The sequence below is a fragment of the Saimiri boliviensis genome, chromosome 2 (genome assembly GCF_048565385.1).
Source record: "Saimiri boliviensis isolate mSaiBol1 chromosome 2, mSaiBol1.pri, whole genome shotgun sequence".
NCBI classification, from domain to species: domain Eukaryota; kingdom Metazoa; phylum Chordata; class Mammalia; order Primates; family Cebidae; genus Saimiri; species Saimiri boliviensis.
In genome coordinates this window covers 15,409,658-15,429,318 of record NC_133450.1, presented here as the reverse complement: position 1 = coordinate 15,429,318, position 19,661 = coordinate 15,409,658, and the positions used below count along the sequence as shown (strand labels likewise).

At 39.0% G+C, this 19,661-nt stretch overlaps 1 protein-coding gene across 6 annotated transcripts in view; it reads left to right on the top strand.

The window, feature by feature from the left end:
- ZC3H14 (zinc finger CCCH-type containing 14) overlaps nucleotides 1–19,661 on the top strand; it is a 52,324-nt gene that overhangs the window by 2,737 nt on the left and 29,926 nt on the right. For all 6 annotated transcript variants that reach the window (XM_039468800.2, XM_039468799.2, XM_039468798.2 and 3 more), the window contains exons 3-9: nucleotides 2,405–2,519; nucleotides 6,051–6,091; nucleotides 6,817–7,012; nucleotides 7,507–7,936; nucleotides 8,456–8,616; nucleotides 9,952–10,052; nucleotides 12,608–12,763. In XM_039468800.2, coding sequence (XP_039324734.1) covers nucleotides 2,405–2,519; nucleotides 6,051–6,091; nucleotides 6,817–7,012; nucleotides 7,507–7,936; nucleotides 8,456–8,616; nucleotides 9,952–10,052; nucleotides 12,608–12,763 — 1,200 coding nt within the window. The remainder of the gene's footprint in view (nucleotides 1–2,404; nucleotides 2,520–6,050; nucleotides 6,092–6,816; nucleotides 7,013–7,506; nucleotides 7,937–8,455; nucleotides 8,617–9,951; nucleotides 10,053–12,607; nucleotides 12,764–19,661) is intronic.

The following is a 19,661-nucleotide window of genomic DNA, read 5'->3' as shown; positions in this document are numbered from 1 at the left end:
TGTCTTTAAAAAATAAAAAATAAATAAGTAAACTGTAGGATGGGTTGGTGGATTTCTCTAACAGTTCAAAAAGGTCATTTTTGTATTTGACATTTCACATTGCTCTAACATTTAATAAGCTACCACTTGTTTAGTTTTGGTGCAGTGTCACAGAAGGATATCCACCTTATCTGAAACGACTGTCAGAATATTCCTTTCTTTTCCAACTGCGTATGTGTGAGACCAGATTTTCTTCACGTTCTTCAATCATAAGGACAAAGCACAAGATACATAAAAATATGAAACAAGGCCACTCTTTGCACGAAAGTTTTTTTGTTTTGTTTTGTTTTTGAGAAGAGGTTTCACTCTGTCACCTGAGTTAAAGTACAAGGGCGAGATCTTCGCTCACTGAAGCCTCCCCCTCCCAGATTCAAGCAATTCTCATGCTTCAGCCTCCCAAGTACCTGGGATTACAGGCACCTGCCACCACACTACACCCTGCCAATTTTTGTGTTTTTAGTAGAGATGAGGTTTCACCATGTTGGCCAGGCTGGTCTTAAACTCCTGATCTTAGGTGATCCATCCACCTTGGCTCCCACAGCACTGGGATTACAGGCATGAGCCACCACACCCAGCCTAAATTTTTTTTTGGAAAATTCATTTTAATAAAAATAATGTTACTTACGTTAATATAATTGGGTTTGTGATTAACATGTGATGGGTGTATTTTTTTTAATGAATTAATAAATACTTTAAAAATTCTCAGTTCTAATTTTGAACACAGTAAATAATAGATAGAACCTGCATAAACCCCCTTGCCCAAGATTGAGAATCGGTAATTTATGGAGTGCTTACCACCATTTGCTGGGTGCTTTCCTAAATGATTTGTTGTCAGGATTGTCGTAAGACTAACAGATGAGAGAATTGAAACTCAGAATGAGAGAATTGAAGCTCAGAGAAAATGAAGCTGAACCAAAATTTATTTGTTCTTTTATTTTTTCAACACTTGAACTGCATTTTTAATATTTTTCTTTGAAACAAATGTTTGAAAATACTTTGAATGAACCTTTCTGCCTATGTAGAAATATTACAAGTATTTAAGGTATTAAAAAACCTGGCAGGACACGGTGGTTCACACCTGTAATCCCAGCACTTTGGGAGGCCGAGGTGGGTGGATCACTTGAGGTCAGGAGTTTGAGACCAGCCTAGCAAAGATGGTGAAACCCCATCTCTACTAAAAATACAAACATAAGCCAGCATGATGGCAGGCACCTGTAATCCCAGCTACTGAGGAGTTTGAGGCAGGAGACTCATTTGAACCCGGGAGACAGAGGTTGCAGTTGGCCAAAATTGTGCCACTGCGCTCCAGCCTGGGAGACAGAGCAAGACTGTCTCAAAAAGAAATTAATGGCCGGGTGCGGTGGCTCAAGCCTGTAATCCCAGCACTTTGGGAGGCCGAGGCGGGTGGATCACGAGGTCGCGAGATCGAGACCATCCTAGTCAACATGGTGAAACCCCGTCTCTACCAAAAATACAAAAAAATTAGCTGGGCATGGTGGTGCGTGCCTGTAATCCCAGCTACTCAGGAGGCTGAGGCAGGAGAATTGCCTGACCCCAGGAGGCGGAGGTTGCGGTGAGCCGAGATCGCGCCATTGCACTCCAGCCTGGGTAACAAGGGCGAAACTCCGTCTCAAAAAAAAAAAAAAAAAAAAAACAGAAATTAATGGAGTTTTCGGGGTGCAGAGCTTAGAGTTCCTAATAACAACTTTTGTCTCTTTATCTTGTTACTGAGGATTTTTTTTTTCTTCACTGTAGGATTCTCACTGTGGTGGTGTTTTGGGGATTTTTTTTTTTTTTTAAATCCTAGACCTCACCCTTATGATCACTATAGGATTACCACTGTGAGGTAAAACAGTGAGTGGAGTTGACATTATTTAATGTTTACATTGAGTTTTTTAACTGATGTGGTGCTTTTGGGTCTATTGTTTATTTGATGTTGCTGCAAGTTTGTTACCCTGAGTAATTGAAACCTGCCTTTACCAAAAGTAAAGATGTTCTCCTGAGGAATTAGTGTTGTTTTGAAACATTGTAAATTTAAACAAAACTATATTTCCTGGAAGCTTCCTTGAAATGAATAAGCATTATTAAAAAGATTCAAGGAAGTGAATGCACACTCAAGTTTGATTCTATAATTCAGAATGTCTAGGTTTTTAAGTATTAATTCTTAATTTCCATCCTTCTAGTAATTAAAGTAACTGTAGAATTAAGAGAAAAAAAATTAAAGCTAAGCTCTTTTGTCCAATATAATTCCACTATCACTCTGAGACTCTAAAGCTTAGAGCTACATCTATATTTTCCAGCATATCAACTTTAAGAAGAAAGTTTTGAGGAAACAAAGTTTTGATATACCTTTCCTTTTAAATAGATGAAGAACTTCCTGATTACATTATGGTGATGGTGGCCAACAAGAAAAGTCAGGACCAAATGACAGAGGATCTATCCCTGTTTCTAGGGAACAACACAATTCGATTCACCGTATGGTATGTTTCTGAATTTTTGTGCCTCAGACCAAAGTTTGGCACAAACCAGAGTTGATATCCTGTCCGAAGAATGGTTCTTGGCAGTTGAGTTAGGTTCACTTTGGAGAGGCAGTCTGTGAGTGATGAGAGCACAGCCTCTGTATTAGTCCTTTTTCACACTGCTGTAAAGAAATACTTGAGACTGGGTAATTTATAAAAGAAAGAGGTTTAATTGACTCACAGTTCCACATAACTGGGGAGGCCTCAGGAAACTTACAGTCATGGCAGAAGGGGAGGCAAGCACCTTCTTCATAAGTTGGCAGGAAAGAGAAGAGTGAAGGAGGAACTTCCAGAGACTTATAAAACTATCAAATCTCATGAGAACTTACTATTATGAGACTGTCATGGGGGAAACCACCCCCACGATGCAGTCACCTTCCTCCCTTGACATGTGGGGATTATAATTCGAGATGAGATTTGGATGGGGACACGGAGCCAAACTTTACCAGCCTCTGAAGCCAGACTGCCAAAGTTGAGTCTTGGCCCTGTGTTTTGCCTTGGTTTCTCTATCTGTAAAATGGGAGTAGTAAAATAATGTGCTTTATAAAATTGTTGTGAGGATCAAATGGGCTCATATGTGTAAAGTGCTTATAGGTGTCTCTAGCCTATGTCCCTAAGGAATTCTTAGTATCTGTCAGCTATAGTTATGTTTCTTTTTTTTTTTTTTTTTTTTTTTTGAGACGGAGTTTCGCTCTCGTTGCCCAGGCTGGAGTGCAATGGCGCGATCTCGGCTCACCGCAACCTCCGCCTCCTGGGTTCAGGCAATTCTCCTGCCGCAGCCTCCTGAGTAGCTGGGATTACAGGCACGTGCCACCATGCCCAGCTAATGTTCTGTATTTTTAGTAGAGATGGGGTTTCACCATGTTGACCAGGATGGTCTCGATCTCTTGACCTCGTGATCCACCCGCCTCGGCCTCCCAAAGTGCTGGGATTACAGGCGTGAGCCACCGCGCCCGGCCCGCTTCTTTTGTAAATTTCTATATCTTTTTTTTTTGAGACAGGATCTTGCTCTGTCACCTAGGTTGTAGCACAGTGGTACAATAATGGGTCCCTGCAGCATCAATTTCCTGGGTTCAAGTGATCATCCCATCTCGGTGTCCTCCCTCCCCCACACCTATGCCTGGCTAATTTCTTAATTTTTTGTTGAGACAGGGTCTTCTATGTTGCCCTGGATCTTGAATTCCTCGGCTCAAGCAGTCCTCCTGCCTTGGCCTTCAGAAGTCTTTGGGTTATAGGTGTGAGCCACTGCAGCTGGCCAGCATCTCCATCTTACAGTTCCTTTTCCCATACCAAAACCAGTCACACATCTTTTTTGAACTGGGTTGGCTTCTTATGTTATTGCCTTTTGCAATGAGTTACCTCTTACACGGCAAGGTTTTCTGTTTCTAACTTTTTAAGCTCTTTATTAACTCACGCTTTCATTTTAAGTAATAATTATAGTGTAATTTTATAGCATATTTGAGATTTTTAAGTTTGGAATTTTAAAATAGACAACGTTGCTTTTATACATAAATTACTGTTGCTGTCTTTAGTTGAGAATACTGACTAGAAGAGTAAGATTCAATTTAAGATGCTAGGTCCTGGTACCAGGTTTGAGGTAAAGAGAGGATAGGGGCTGGAAGATAATGATATAACTGAGAATAGACAAGTAATACTCTATAAGGCCCCTCAGAATAGGAACTACCAGTTGCTGTGAAAGCTGCTGATGTAGCAAAAGTTAAGTGAGCAAGTGGCCTGCTTGAATTTGAATGGCAAGAGAAGGCACTAAGTTGGGGGAGATGATCCTGGTTAACTTCTTGCCTTTATACCAGAGGTCATCTTCAAGGTGTTTTTGCCCCAGTCGGCAACTATATGCTTCCAGCCTTCTTGAAATTCTGCACAGAATTCTCTGGGTTTATACATTGCACAAATTTAAAGAACGCTGTATAGTGGTCATCAGTAGTTACGATACACACACTACTGCCTCACTGTGGGTGACCCAGCCCATTTGTTACAATTTGTCCCCAGAGGTTATTCTCTCCTAGCCTCCCCTGCAAAAAAAAGATGGTGGGGCTTTTGACTGGGGAAATTACCATTATTGTGAGTACTGTTTTTTTTTTTTCCCATAGTCCAGCCAATCTAAGATGGAAGATTGTCTGAGAAGATCCTTTCTCAGATAACTTGATGGAACCACTTTAGAGAGATTTTTTTATTTATTTTTTTTTGAGGTGGAGTTTTGCTCTTGTTACCCAGGCTGGAGTGCAATGGTGCGATCTCGGCTCACCACAACCTCCGCCTCCTGGGTTCAGGCAATTCTCCTACCTCAGCCTCCTGAGTAGCTGGGATTACAGGCACGTGCCACCATGCCCAGCTAATGTTTTGTATTTTTAGTAGAGACGGGGTTTCACCATGTTGACCTGGATGGTCTCGATCTCTTGACCTCGTGATCCACCTGCCTCGGCCTCCCAAAGTGCTGGGATTACAGGCTTGAGCCACCACGCCCAGCTTGAATTGAATTTAAAACCAAATTAATTCATTCTCATCTGGCCATAAATTTGGTTCTTTAACCTGTACTGATGTGATGGAGGATGTCCCCATTTTGGTACTTTGCTTTCTTAAGTTAATGTTCATTAACACCAGCCCCAAACAGACTATTCTGATTATTTGGAGCCTTGAAATAATTGTGCTTATAGGTGTCTCTAGCCCATGTCCATGGGCACAGTAGCATGTGACTAGGGTTCTCGTTGAAACATGAGATTTCTGGCATTTTTTTTGAGGTACTGGGAAGGGATATAAGACAAATTACCTCATTTATAACTACGAAAACAGGTTAGTTGCAAGTAAAGTTACACAGTGTCAGTTTTGAAAGTAATGGAGTGAAATGATAAAGTGTATTTTGAAATTATAACTTTTTTTAACCTCTCAGAATTAAGCTGTCCAAGAAACTATCTAATTTAGGCAGTTAATATAAACTGCTTAAATGCTTGTAATAATAAGCAATATTACATGTTTATGATACTTGGTCTTATTTTACTGTAAGCTGTGGTAAGACTTAGAAAACGGTGACATTTTGTAGACTAAGACTCTGGTCAGATGATGTTTTTTCCCTTATTTTTGCAGAGGCTAGATGTTGAATACAGTGAAAAAGAAAACACAGTTTATTGACTTCTGTAGGATTTATACAAAGCCTTTTTTTTTAAATGTGAAATTTGAAAGTTAATTTTAATACCATTTATTCACTTAATATAGCTTATCAATATTTATCTCAGCTGGGTGAGGTGGCTCATGCCTGTAATCCCAGCACTTTGGGAGGCTGAGGCAGGTGGTTCTCTTGAATCTAGAACTTAAAGTCCAGTCTGGACAACACAGTGAAACCCTGTCTCTATTTTAAAATGGTAAAAGTATAAAACATTTTTAAAAATTATCTCTGAATATAATGTCATGAATTTAGAGTGACAGTTGAATTGAAATCTTTCTTAACAGAGGCTTTATTGTTTTTTTTTTTTTTTTCAGGCTTCATGGTGTATTAGATAAACTTCGCTCTGTTACAACTGGTAAGATTCATAACATTGTTTTTTAAAAAAAATTTCTGCTTGCCCTTTCTGTAGTACAAAATCCTTGTGTCGGAAAAAAAAAAAAAGAAATAAATAGAGAAAAAGAAAAAAAAATTCTGCTTGCTATGGCATATGATTTGTTTCTTTCTAAAGTCATTTATAGTGCTTTGGAAAAAAAACCCATCAGTTTCAGAACAGTGGTTCATTTGCATTTTTTTAGAAAGCGCATATTTTTATGAACTTAAGAGTAGTAAATGTAATATAATTCAGAGATGATTTAAGTGTGGGAGAGAGAGCAGTGCACTTTATCTGAAGAAAATACATATGTGTGTGAAGATTTAGCCTCAAGGATATTTCAGTATTTTATAATTGAAAACAATTTAAAAGTCCAGTAATAATAAACTAAATTGTTTTATTACCATGTATGGAATAATAATCAACTATTAAAAATAATGTTGTGAAAGAATAACATGAGAATATACACACATAGGTAGATGTTTTCAAAAATGTGTATGTGTGCTCTTCCCCCAAAACATCACCTTTGAGATAATTGGTGGAGGGTGGGATGGGGGCAGGGTGGGAAAGAAAGAGAGATAATTGATGATTTTTATTTATATTTCTAAAATTTTCTACAATAAACATGTATTGCTTTTTAATTGGTGATGAGGAAGGAAAAGACTTAAAGTAATAAAAATAGATTAAAAGGACTATATTTTTCTTTTCAGAACCTTCTAGTCTCAAGTCTTCTGATACCAACATCTTTGATAGTAACGTGTCTTCAAACAAGAGCAGTTTCGGTCGGGGAGATGAGAGGAGGCATGAGGCTGCAGTGCCACCGCTTGCCATTCCCAGCACTAGACCTGAAAAAAGAGATTCCAGAGTTTCTACAAGTTCACAGGAGTCAAAAACCACTAATATCAGGTAAGAGTCTGGTGTAGACCTCTTGTGGGCAGATGGCTCTGTGTATATGACATTTATATTAGTTTTTATATCTTTCAGTTTGTTGTTCTCAGCAATTTTTAGAAACAGTGAAATGATCATGAGCAGTTTTTTCAATAAAATAATGGATAAGATCTAAGTATGATTATCTTTCATTACAGGTTTAGTAAATCAAAGTTTAAAGAGTGTGCAATTTCAAAGTAGTTTTGAATGGAATATATAAAGGGAATATCCTCATTTTTTTAATTGAATTTTTGTTTTGTTTTGTTTTAAAGACGGGGTTCCACCACGTTGGCCAGGATGGACTTGATCTCCTGACCTCGTGATCCATCTGCCTCGGTCTCCCAAAATGCTGGGATTACAGATATGAGCCACCATGCCCAGCCTTCATTGAAATTTTTTAAGTAAATATTCTTTGAAGATTTGGAGATAATTGCCCTAATTTGGTGTAATACATTTTGTTGTTCTTTAAATAGGCAGACTTATGATGATGGAGCTGCAACCCGACTAATGTCAACAGTAAAACCTTTGAGGGAGCCAGCACCCTCTGAAGATGTGATTGATATTAAGCCAGAACCAGATGATCTCATTGACGAAGACCTGAACTTTGTGCAGGAGAACCCTTTATCTCAGAAAAAACCTACAGTGACACTTACGTATGGTTCTTCTCGCCCTTCTATTGAAATTTATCGACCACCTGCAAGTAGAAATGCAGATAGTAGTGTTCATTTAAACAGGTTGCAATTTCAACAGCAGCAAAATAGTATGCATGCTGCCAAGCAGCTTGATATACAGAATAGTTGGGTATATGAAACAGGACGTTTGTGTGAACCAGAAGTGCTTAACAGCTTAGAAGAAACGTATAGTCCGTTCTTTAGAAACAACTCGGAGAAAATGAGTATGGAGGTTTGTATGTATTTTTAAATTCTGCCTTATTAGGCTAAAAATTGGCAGTTCTTGACATACATTGCAAGTTTATTTTTAAATTGTTTTAACTGCTGTTTCTCATGATACACCAGTCAGATTTTCCTCTCCATGGCTTGCTCCTAGAGTTCTTTTATATCACATCTGAACACCTTTTGGGGATTTGCAGCATTTGAGATAGCTTTAATCTTATGTTAATTGGGGGAGGGGATTTCAGATCAAGTTTAGATTGTTCATGGTAATTGCTAGTAAGCAACTAATTAACTGTTTTATTAGTTTCCTCAATAGCACTGTATGCAGCTATTAAGAAAATAAACATAAAGCTCTAATTTTTGTTTTAGCTAAAGGTTGGCTATTAGGGATAATATTCATAATTTTACACAAAACCAAGAAATAGCCTGTGAATTTTTCATATTACTGTTGTTTTCTTAAAAAATATTTTGTGGTACAACTTTTGTTATTTTCTTAGATGAGTTAAGCATAAATTTTATCTGATTGCAGGATGAAAACTTTCGGAAGAGAAAGTTGCCTGTGGTAAGTTCAGTTGTTAAAGTAAAAAAATTCAATCATGATGGAGAAGAGGAGGAAGAAGATGATGATTATGGGTCTCGAACAGGGAGCATCTCCAGCAGTGTGTCTGTGCCAGCAAAGCCTGAAAGGAGGTACCTTAAATGTGGCTGTAAATTAATCTTTTACTTCCTTGATGGAGTCTTCTCAATTTCTTGAAGAGGATAATCATTAAAATAATTGTTTTAAATATATGGAGTCTTGCTCTGTCATCCAGGCTGGAGTGCAGTGATGTGATCTTGGCTCACTGCGACCTCTGCCTTCCAGGTTCAAGTAATTCTCCTGATTCAGCCTCACTGCGACCTCTGCCTTCCAGGTTCAAGTAATTCTCCTGATTCAGCCTCCCAAATGGCCAGGATTACAGGTGCACACCACCATGCCAAGCTAATTTTTGTATTTTTAGTAGAGATGGGGTTTCACCGTATTGGACCAGTCTGGTCTTGAACTTCTGACCTCAGGTGATCCACCAACCTTGGCTTCCCAAAGTGCTGGGAATATAGGCATGAGTCACTGCACCCAGCATAAATACTTAATGTAATACCATGTAGACTTTTCCATTGGCTTTTGAGAAATACATTAATGAAAGAAATCGCTTAGCATTATAAAGATTTGCAGAGAATATTAAACACTGATGGTGGGGTGAGGGGGAACACATCAATTAATATTCAGATTTGTTATGTTAAAAAAAACTAGGGCCGGGCTCAGTGGCTCATGCCTGTAATCTCAACACTTCGGGTAGGCCGAGGCGGGTGGATTCCCTTAGATTGGAAGTTTGAGACCAGCCTGGCCAGCATGGTAAAACCCTATCTCTGCTAAAAAAAAAAAAAAAAAAAAAAATTAGCTGGGCGTGGTGGCAGTGCCTTTGTAATCCCAGCTACAAGGGAAGCTGAGGCAGGAGAACTGCTTGAACCCAGAAGGTGGAGGTTGCAGTGAGCCGAGATTGCACCATTGCACTCTAACCTGGGCAACAGATTGAGACTCTGTATCCAAAACAAAACAAAAACTAAAAGGGACCTGGGCATGGTGGCTCATGCCTGTACCTAGCACTTTGGGATGCTGAGGCAGGAGTATTGCTTGAGGCCAGGAGTTCAAGACCAGCCTGGGCAATGTAATGAGTCTTTGTCACTACAAAGATAAATTAGCCGGTCCTTGTGGCAGGTGCCTGTAGTCTTAGCTGGAGAGGCCGATATGGAAGGATTACTTTAGTCTAGAAATTTAAGGCTGCAGTGACACTACACTCCAGCCCGGGTGATAGAGCAAGACTCTCTCTCTTTAAAAAAAAAATAAGGTTCTAGTGTAAGTTGGCATTTTCTAAAAACTACAGCTAGTCTGTTTAAAACCTAGAGAAGGTTGTGGTAAAGGCATAATAGCTGGCCTGTGAAGAACTGAAATTTAAAGTTTAATAAAAATACCTTTCTTAACTCTTTTAGACCTTCTCTTCCACCTTCTAAACAAGCTAACAAGAATCTCATTTTGAAGGCTATATCTGAAGCTCAAGAATCTGTAACAAAAACAACTAACTATTCCACAGGTAACTTAAATGTATTATGTTTATACTTCGTAAAAGATTTCTGTAATTCTTGAGTAAGCTGAAAGTGATTACTCCTTAAATTGTGTAAAATAAAGGTGCCTGTCAGATGTCAAAACCAGGATGAGGTTCCCCTGTAGAAGAATGGCTTTAAAGGAGATGACCGGTTTGAGGAACTTTGCCAAGCGTTAGTGGACTGTAGTTTTTTGAGCACCATATAATGCCTTTTATGCTCTTTCCAATGTGTGTGACATACATAGTACGTAAATATTTTGAAGAGAATTTTGATGAAGTGGGCCTTTCATATTAGTAGCATTAGATTCAGCATTAGATACGAATTGACGATGTATAAAGGGGAGTACAATTGGATAATAATAGGCAGCTGAAGTCATAGAAATTTGTTTAACAGTAGTACGTAAACAGGTTGGTTTCCTCCCTTTCAGTGGAACTCAAGAATTTAATCATTTGTGATGTTCCTGCTCCAATTCTAGTGGAAGTACTAAATCATTTTATCAGAGAATATGAAAGTACTACATTTTTTTTCCTCTTGTGACAGAATCTTGATCTCTCACCCAAGCTGGAGTGCAGTGGCATGATCTCAGCTCACTCTAACCTCTGCCTCCCGGGTTCAAGCAATTCCTGAGTAACTGGGACTACAGGTGCATGCAACCATCCCCGGCTAATTTTTGTATTTTTAGTAGAGACAGGGTTTCACCATGTTGGCCAGGATGGTCTTGATCTCCTGACCTCGTGATCTACCCACCTTGGCCTCCCAAAGTGCTGGGATTACAGGCATAAGCTACTACTCCCGGCCTACATGTTTTCAAAACAGGAGATGAATCAGCTGGTCTTAGGGAAAGCTCATTCGGAAATGCAAACAACTGATGGGTGTCATTTTGTGTTGTCATTAAATTCTGTACTCTATGGCCAACCTATTGTAGCCAATGTGTAAACTTGTGTTAACAAGCTGATGATAATGAGCTACTCTAAAAAGATGTAAGTTTTTGCTGTGGATTTGATGGATGTACTTACAGCATTGCCCTGCTTGTCCACTCTCTCAGGCATCTCTTTTTTTTACCCCCTCCTAAAGTGAGGTAAACTGTACCCATCAGTTTTTTTGTTTGCTTTCTTTTTTTTTTTTTTGAGACAGAGTTTCGCTCTTGTTACCCAGGCTGGAGTGCAATGGCACAATCTCGGCTCACCGCAACCTCCGCCTCCTGGGTTCAGGCAATTCTCCTGCCTCAGCCTCCTGAGTAGCTGGGATTACAGGCACGTGCCACCATGCCCAGCTAATTTTTTGTATTTTTAGTAGAGACGGGGTTTCACCAGGTTGACCAGGATGGTCTCGATCTCTCGACCTCGTGATCCACCCACCTCAGCCTCCCAAAGTGCTGGGATTACAGGCTTCAGCCACCGCACCCGGCTTGTTTGCTTTCTTTTTTTGAGATGAAGTCATGCTCTGTTGCCCAGGCTGGAGTGCAGTGGCGTGATCTTGGCTCACTGCAGCCTCTGCCTTCTGAGTCCAAGTGATTCTCCTGCCTCAGCCTTCCAAGTAGCTGGGATTACAGGTGCCTGCCACCATGCCAGGCTTATATTTTTGTACTTAGTAGAGATGAGATTTTGCCATATTGGGCCAGCTGGTCTCAAACTGCTGACCTCAGGTGATCACCCACCTTGGCCTCCCAGAGTGCTGGGATTACAGGGGTGAACCATCATGCCTGGCACCATCAGGTTTTGATTCCGTTATTTGCCTGTCTTCTTCTTTCTCCTTATCCCTAATTTAACCTTGAACACAAAATTCAACAGGTTTGGCATATGGATAAGGATTGATAAAGGTAGCAAAGATCCGCTCTTAACCTAATGGTATGTCAATCTACATTTTATTTCCTGATCTATCAGCATATTAATTGTCTAGAATGATGAGAAGTTTTAGAGAATTTCCATGACATTGAAATTTTCTTTCTTTACCTAGGTTATCTAATTTGAAACTGATAGGGAATACATATGTACAGTATTCATGACATAGGTTAAAACGTATGGACATTATTTACATATGTGTGGATAAATAGGTCAGGTATCTAGCTCAGTAATGTAAGAAAAAATGAATGGTGTGTGGATTGACCTCCTCATATGTATGTTCTATTCTGTTCTTTTTTTTGGAGAGGAAGTCTCACTCTGTTGCCCAGGCTTGAGTGCAGTCACAAAATCTCAGCTCACTGCAACCTCCTCCTTCTGGGTTCAAGTGATTCTCCTGCCTCAACCTCCCAAGAAGTTGGGATTACAGGCATGTGTACCACACCCAGCTAATTTTTGTATTTTTAGTAGAAACGGGGTTTTACCATGTTAGCCAGGCTGTTCTCAAACTCTTAGTCTCAAGTGATCCACCCACCTCGCCTCCCAAAGTGCTGGGATTACAGGCGTGAGCCACCACGCCCGGCCTGAACTCATCATATGTTCTAAACCAAAGGAGGCATTTATATTTAATATGATGTAGTCACTGTTGAGTTTTGATGTGTTACTGCATTTGTATTTCTATCTTTTTTGCTTTTATGTGAAAGTCCCACAGAAACAGACACTTCCAGTTGCTCCTAGAACTCGAACTTCTCAAGAAGAATTGCTAGCAGAAGTGGTCCAGGGACAAAGTAGGACCCCAAGAATAAGTCCCCCCATTAAAGAAGAGGAAACAAAAGGAGATTCCATAGAAAAAAATCAAGGTAATAACTTAAATGGTGTTTCATTCTTTACTACAGTTTTTTCATGAGGCATTACATATTTTCCAATGGATTTTTATGAAATGTTACACTATTAAAAAAAAAAGTGATGATTAAGACCAGAAATAGAATGAGAAGAATATCATGAGGAAGGTTCATACCAACACTTTTCAGAAAGAAAAAAAATGTTTTTAAAGACATAGGGTCTTGCTGTGTTGCCCAGGCAGGCCTCAAACTCTTGGGCTCAAGCAGTCCTTCTGCCTCAGCATCTTGAGTAGCTAGAACTACAGGTATGTGCCACCGCACCTAGCCCTTTCTCGAAATTTTTGAAAGTCTTTATTGTGATAATTTTTAACATTCTGAAAAATGGAAAGGGTAGTACAGTGAACTCTCATGAACCCAGTCATTAAGCCTTAATTATTATCAGAATTTTGCTGGTCTTTAGATAGCTCCTTCTTAAAGGTATATTTATCTCTGCATTCTTTCTTTTTCTCTTTTTGTTCATCCTACTCATTTACCTGAACTGGAAATTGTAGTTATTTTTAAATCTCCCCTCTCTTAAGCATTCTGTCTCTGACCTGCCGTATGTGTCCCAGCGACCCTAGCTCTTTTTTTTTTTTTTTGACTTCCTTTTTTCTCAGCTTTCTCCCCCAATTTCTATACAGTTCTCTGACTTTGAAAGTGTGTCTCTCATTTTCTGACTCCTTTGTGAAAGTGTTTCTCCCCTCCTCCTTATTGCCCAGAATTAATGCCATTAGTTTGGGCTTTTGATATCTGTTTTCTGACCACAGAGCTTGCACAGCCCTTCTCCATGACTCTCAGACTTTTTGTTTCTTCTGTTCCTATCAAGAGGATTCCTGTTTCTTTTTCTACTAAGATTTGAATTTTAAAACCCCACCAAGAAAATCTGTATGCTTATTATGTTATTTCTCACATGTTTCAAGAACCTTGGAATATATTTTTTCGTATCTCCGAAACTGTCCTTTAAACTGTTCCAGGTTTCATGAAACCTTATGATTTCAAAATTGTCAATTCTGTATTTGTCTCCTCATTGTGTCTCTTTGAAAATTTTTGACTATATTGTGCAGTTTGCCATGACAGCGTTATATGCTCTTCTGATAAATGATAGGTCTAAGGAGAAGACCTGTTCGTTCCCCAAACAGCCCATAGGAACCAACTGGAAAATGTGAATGGGCCAAATTGAGAAGAGAAGCTGAAACCTAGGAGGGATTTTGCACAGTGCAGTGGCAGATGAGTCTAATGTAGAAGGGCTGTGGCGGTCTACTCCCTGTGGAGTCTGCAGTGTGTTGCCCCAGTGTTTTCTTCAAAGACAGAACTCTCCATGAGAGTCTTGGAGTAGAATCAGTTGGAGCAGGGAAATAGACAGTAGAGATAGGAAAGAATATCAGATAAAAATAGGAGAGGGAAACAATAGGAAATCTCAAAGCCAGGTGCCATATTTTTTACGTAACAAAATCAACAGAAGAAGGTTGTTGATTCTGAAGTTAGAATAGCTATCCGAAGCAAACTTTCCCCTAAAATGAACAACAGAAAAGTATCAAGGTCAAGTCCTGTGCCAAATTAAACGATAAAAAGGAATAAAAGACAAAATAGCATTGTTTCAGTGAAGTGAGCTAGAAGACATTGTTTAAATACAAGACAAAACCAAGGAAAACGTAAAACAGAATTAGAAGAACTTTGAGGCTGGTGTGGTGGCTCACGCCTGTAATCCCAACACTTTGGGAGGCTGAGGCAGGAGGATAACTTGAGACCAGCCTGGGCAGCATAGCAAAACCCTGTCTCTGCGAAAAATAGTAACATTAGCTGGGCAAGGTTTACACTTGTAGTCCTGGCTCCTTGGGAGGCTGAGATGGGAAGATTGCTGGAGCCCAGGAGGCTGAGGTTGCAGTGTACCATGATTATATCATTGCCCTCCAGCTTGGGTGACAGAGTGAAACCCCATCTCAAAAGAAATGAAGACTAAATTAGAAAGAACTCAAGAATTACTGTGTCTTAATAAAATGAAACAGCATGCATATAATCTGAATTTGGGAGGCCAAGGCAGGAGGATCACTTGAGGCTAGGAGCTCAAGATCAGCCAGGGCAACATAGCAAGACCTTATGTCTATAGGACATAGTAATTTAAAAATAAAACATCTTCAGAGAAATTGATGAAAAATGAGAAGAATATTATAAAAGTCTAAAAGGGTTCATGAGAAAGTGGCAAACACTGAATATAGGCTATAGAAATACACTATATTTATAATAGTAATCTCCAAAGAAACAGTATTGAGAGGAACAGAGCAAACGTTAACTTTCAAGAAAACTGTCCTGCAGTGAAAACATATTTGAAACTGTTGTCTGAAAAATTGCACAGTATACCTGAGATATTCACCCAGAACCATAAACACTAAGATGTATTCTATAATTAATGAATTTTTAAAAAGAAAAAGTCATTTGGACATCTAGGCAAAAGGGGCATATGACTTAGAAAAGTAGATTATCATCAGACTTTTCAACAACATCACTTTTGTGCCAGAAGAAAATGGACTGGCACATTTAATATATTCCAGAAAAGAAAATGTGAGCCAAGAATGTAACGGCCAGCAAATGTTACCTTTAGAAGCGATCGGCACCAACTGTTACCTATATGCAGAAATTCAGAGACTATTATTCCCATGAACTTTTCTTAGGGAATCTAATGGAGGTTGGGCTGCAGACAAAGTAAAAGACCTATTGTCCTGAATTTACACTGGAAATATTTTTGAACTCACATTGTATTTTATATATATATATATTTTTCTATTTCTGTCTACTGCAAGGGCATAGAAACAATAATCAACCCATAATATTATTCATAATTCCCAGATTGTGGTCTTGGAATACTCCCTATTTAAAAAGCTAGGCTTCGGACTGGCATGGTGTCTTACTCCTGTAATCCCGGCACTTTGGGAGGCTGAAGCAGGCAGCTCACGTAAGATCAGGAGTTCGAGACCAGCCTGGCCAACATGGTGAAAATACAAAAATTTAACGGGGCATGGTGGTAGGTGCCTGTAATCCCAGCTACTCAGGAGGTGAGGCAGGAGAATTGCTTGGACCTTGGAGGAGGAGATTGCAGTGACCCAAGATGGTGCCACTAGACTCCAGCCTGGGCAAAAAAGTAAGATTCCTTCTCTAAAAAAATAAAAAAAGAACTGAGCTTCTTGAGAAATGTCTTTTTCCAGGTCTGGGGCAGGAAATGTTAAGATGATCCTGGAATGTCTGAACATCCCAGATAGCAAAGAAGCTGTCGATGAATGGTAGATCATGTCTAAAGGATGCAGGAGCCAACTTAGAGAGGCTTTCGTTGGCCAAAAATGGAATTATTTGAGCTTCAGTAGGTGTAAGAATTGCAGTGGATTAAAACCCGTTTAAATCCACAGTTTCCTAATTTTTTTTTTTTTTTTGAGACTGAGTCTCGCTCTGTTGTCCAGGCTGGAGTGGGGTGGCACCATCTCGGTTCACTGCAACCTCTGCCTCCCAGGTTCAAGTGATTCTCCTGCCTTAGCCTCCCTAGTAGGTGGTACTACAGATGCGTGCCACCACGCCTGGCTAATTGTTTATATTTTTAGTAGAGATGGGGTTTCACCATGTTAGCTAGGATGGTCTCGATCTCCTGACCTCATGATCTGCCCACCTTGGCCTCGCAAAGTGCTGGGATTACAGGTTTGAGCCACTGCACCTGGCCCTAATGATATTTTTTAAAAGTAAACCCTAACTATTCACCTTCTGGAGGATAGTAGATAGTCAATTATTGTCTTGAAAACTGAGTAAATAAAATAATTGAACATTTATGCTGTCTTTTCTGTAAGAATGGTACCACTGGGTAACCCTATAGGACAGGAGTTGGCATCTGTTGGAACCAAACCGTGCCTGTTTATGTATGTATTGTCCAAGGCTACTTTCATACTACAACCTAAGTTGAATAGTTGCAACAGACCATATAGCTTGCATAGCCTAAATGGCCAACCTCTGATGCAATAGATGAGAGAAACATTTTCTTTTAAAATGATTTCAGCTAATAAGAGAACAAGGTGGTAGAATTAGAGTTCTGCTTTTAAGAGTGAAAAACAGTTGTTTTGTGCCTCTTGATGCAAAAGAACAAAACTTTTGTCTTGCCAAAAATGTAAACCTAAGTCATCAAGTGTCTAGTCCAGTAGTCAGTTTGCAAGAAGTTACAGAGGCCAAAGGAATATGTTGGTTGAGCTGCACCATGAGTGTACAGCTGGCAAGGTAGTCTTTGGGACACTGTGGGTTGAATAGCCCGAGATTTTGAGATTAAAAGGCAAATCAAAGTAAAATAAAAGGAGCAGGACTAAGCTGCAGTGGCTAGGGATACACAGTATATGTGAAATTGTAAAGAACCTCTGGACATTAATATAAAAGGCACATAGTGGTTGCTTTTGAAAAGGACTGATAAAGATGGAGCACACATAGAGTCTTCTGGGGTAGGTAGCAGGTGAGGTTCTATCTTTTGTCTTGGATGGTAGTCAGAAGGGTGTCTTGCCTTATGAAAATTCAATAAGCGGCCGGGCATGGTGGCTCAAGCCTGTAATCCCAGCACTTTGGGAGGCCGAGGCGGGTGGATCACGAGGTCGAGAGATTGAGACCATCCTGGTCAACATGGTGAAACCCCGTCTCTACTAAAAATACAAAAAATTAGCTGGGCATGGTGGCACGTGCCTGTAATCCCAGCTACTCAGGAGGCTGAGGCAGGAGAATTGCCTGAACCCAGGAGGCGGAGGTTGCGGTGAGCCGAGATCGCGCCATTGCACTCCAGCCTGGGTAACGAGCGAAACTCTGTCTCAAAAAAAAAAAAAAAAAAAAAGAAAATTCAATAAGCTATATGTTTGTGTGGTTTTCTATATTGTGCTTTTAAAAGAGGTGCTTGAAATGGTGTCAGGTACCTTTGTGGATGAGGACTCTTGGTATTAAGGTACTAGATTTATTCACGAGTGTGAAGTGATACTGCAAGCAGTTGTTACCTGTTGATGTGCTTACTCACTGTTGTACAGTAAAATCTGTGGCAGGTTTTTAAAATCTAAACATGCGCCTGTATTGGCATAAGTTGTTGATAGGTTTTTTTCCTTTTTTTGTTTGAGCAAATAGCATTCTCTCATTTATCTGATGACTTTATTTTTGCTAGCGCACCCACCTCACGATATGTATACCTTTTTTTTTTTTTTTTAAATCTTGCCATCTATCTGTCACTAGAAGTTTATTTTGCCAATCTTTTCAAAGGCTTAACAATTATTCTGGCTTTATTGATTCTTTTTTGGTGTCTTTGTTTTCTATTTCATTGACCTCTGCTTTTTTTTTTTTAAGGGTGAGGTCTCACTCTGTCACCTAGGTTATAGTACAATGACACAGTTGTAGCTCAGTGCAACCTCAAACTCCTGGGCTCAAATGATCCTCCACCTCAGGGACCATAGGCACATGCCACCATGCCTAGCTAATTTTTAAGTTTTTTTTTTTTTGTAAAGGTGGAGTCTCACTATATTGCCCAGTCTGATCTTGAACTCCTGAGCTCAAGCAATCTGCCCACCTCAGCTTCCCAAAGTGCTAGGTTTACAGGTATGAGCCACTGCTTCTGGCCCGACTTCTCTTACTTTTAATTTATCCTTCCATATTTTAAAAGTACTCATCTTAGCCTTTTCCTCAAATGTAAGCATTTAAGCTGTAATTTTTTCTTGATGTGCCCTGTTTACTACATAGGACAAGTTTAATACATCATGTTTTTATTATCAGAGTGTCTTTACTTTCCATTATAATTTTCATCATTGGCCCATGCATTATTTGAAAGTGTGTTTTTTATACAGTATTTAGAAGTGGTATATGTTTTTGTTTTTAATCCTTTTTACTATATACACCTGACTTAACTGCACTGTGATTAGATAATGTAATTTTTATAATGCCTGGTTTTTGAAAATTGTTAATACTTGCTTAGTGCATAATCAAGTTTATGCATCTTCCATGTGCATTTTGAAAGAAAGTAGACTGTTGGATTGGGAATTTTACATTCATTCAGTAGATAAAGCTCTACTGTTAGCATTATTCAGATCTTGATCTTGCTGAGTTTTTGTGCTGCTTGACTTATTACTTGAGAAAGGGTATTGGAATTGCCCGACATTATGACAAATTTATCTTAATTTCCTCGTACTTCTATCAGGTTTTGCTTTATTTTGAGGCTGTTATATATTAATAGTTGGTGCATACATATTTAAATTTGTTACGTCTTCTTTGCAAATTGAATCCTTTATCTTGATTTATGACCCTCTGCAGCAAAAGGTATTTTTATGTTAAAGTCAGTTTTGTCTGATATTAATATAGCCATTGAGTTATATTTGCTTTATATATCTGGTATCCCTGCCTTCGTTTTCAGTCTTCTCTCTCAGTTGACCCTTGGACTGCACAAGTTTCAACTATATGGATCCACTCATACACTTACATGTGAATTTCAAAAAAAAAAAAAAAAAAATAAATAAATAAATAAATATATTGGAAAAATTTTTTGATATATAGCCTAGAAATACTGACAGAATTAAGAAAAATTTAGATGTCATGAATACATAAAGTATATGTAGCTGCTAGACTTTTAACATTTATTATCATAAAATATACACAAATCTATTATGAAAAGTTTAAATTTATCAAAATTATGCACACAGACTACATGATGCCATTTGTAGTTAGAGAAATGTAAGCAAACATAAAAATGCAGTAATAGCCATATAAAATTCACTGTACTGTACTACTGTAATAATTTTGTAGTTATCTTCTGTTGCTTTATAGTGAGCTGAGGTGTTTTGAATGTCCACTTAAAATGCTGTGTGATGCCTACCATCTCTGTGCAAGCAGTTCA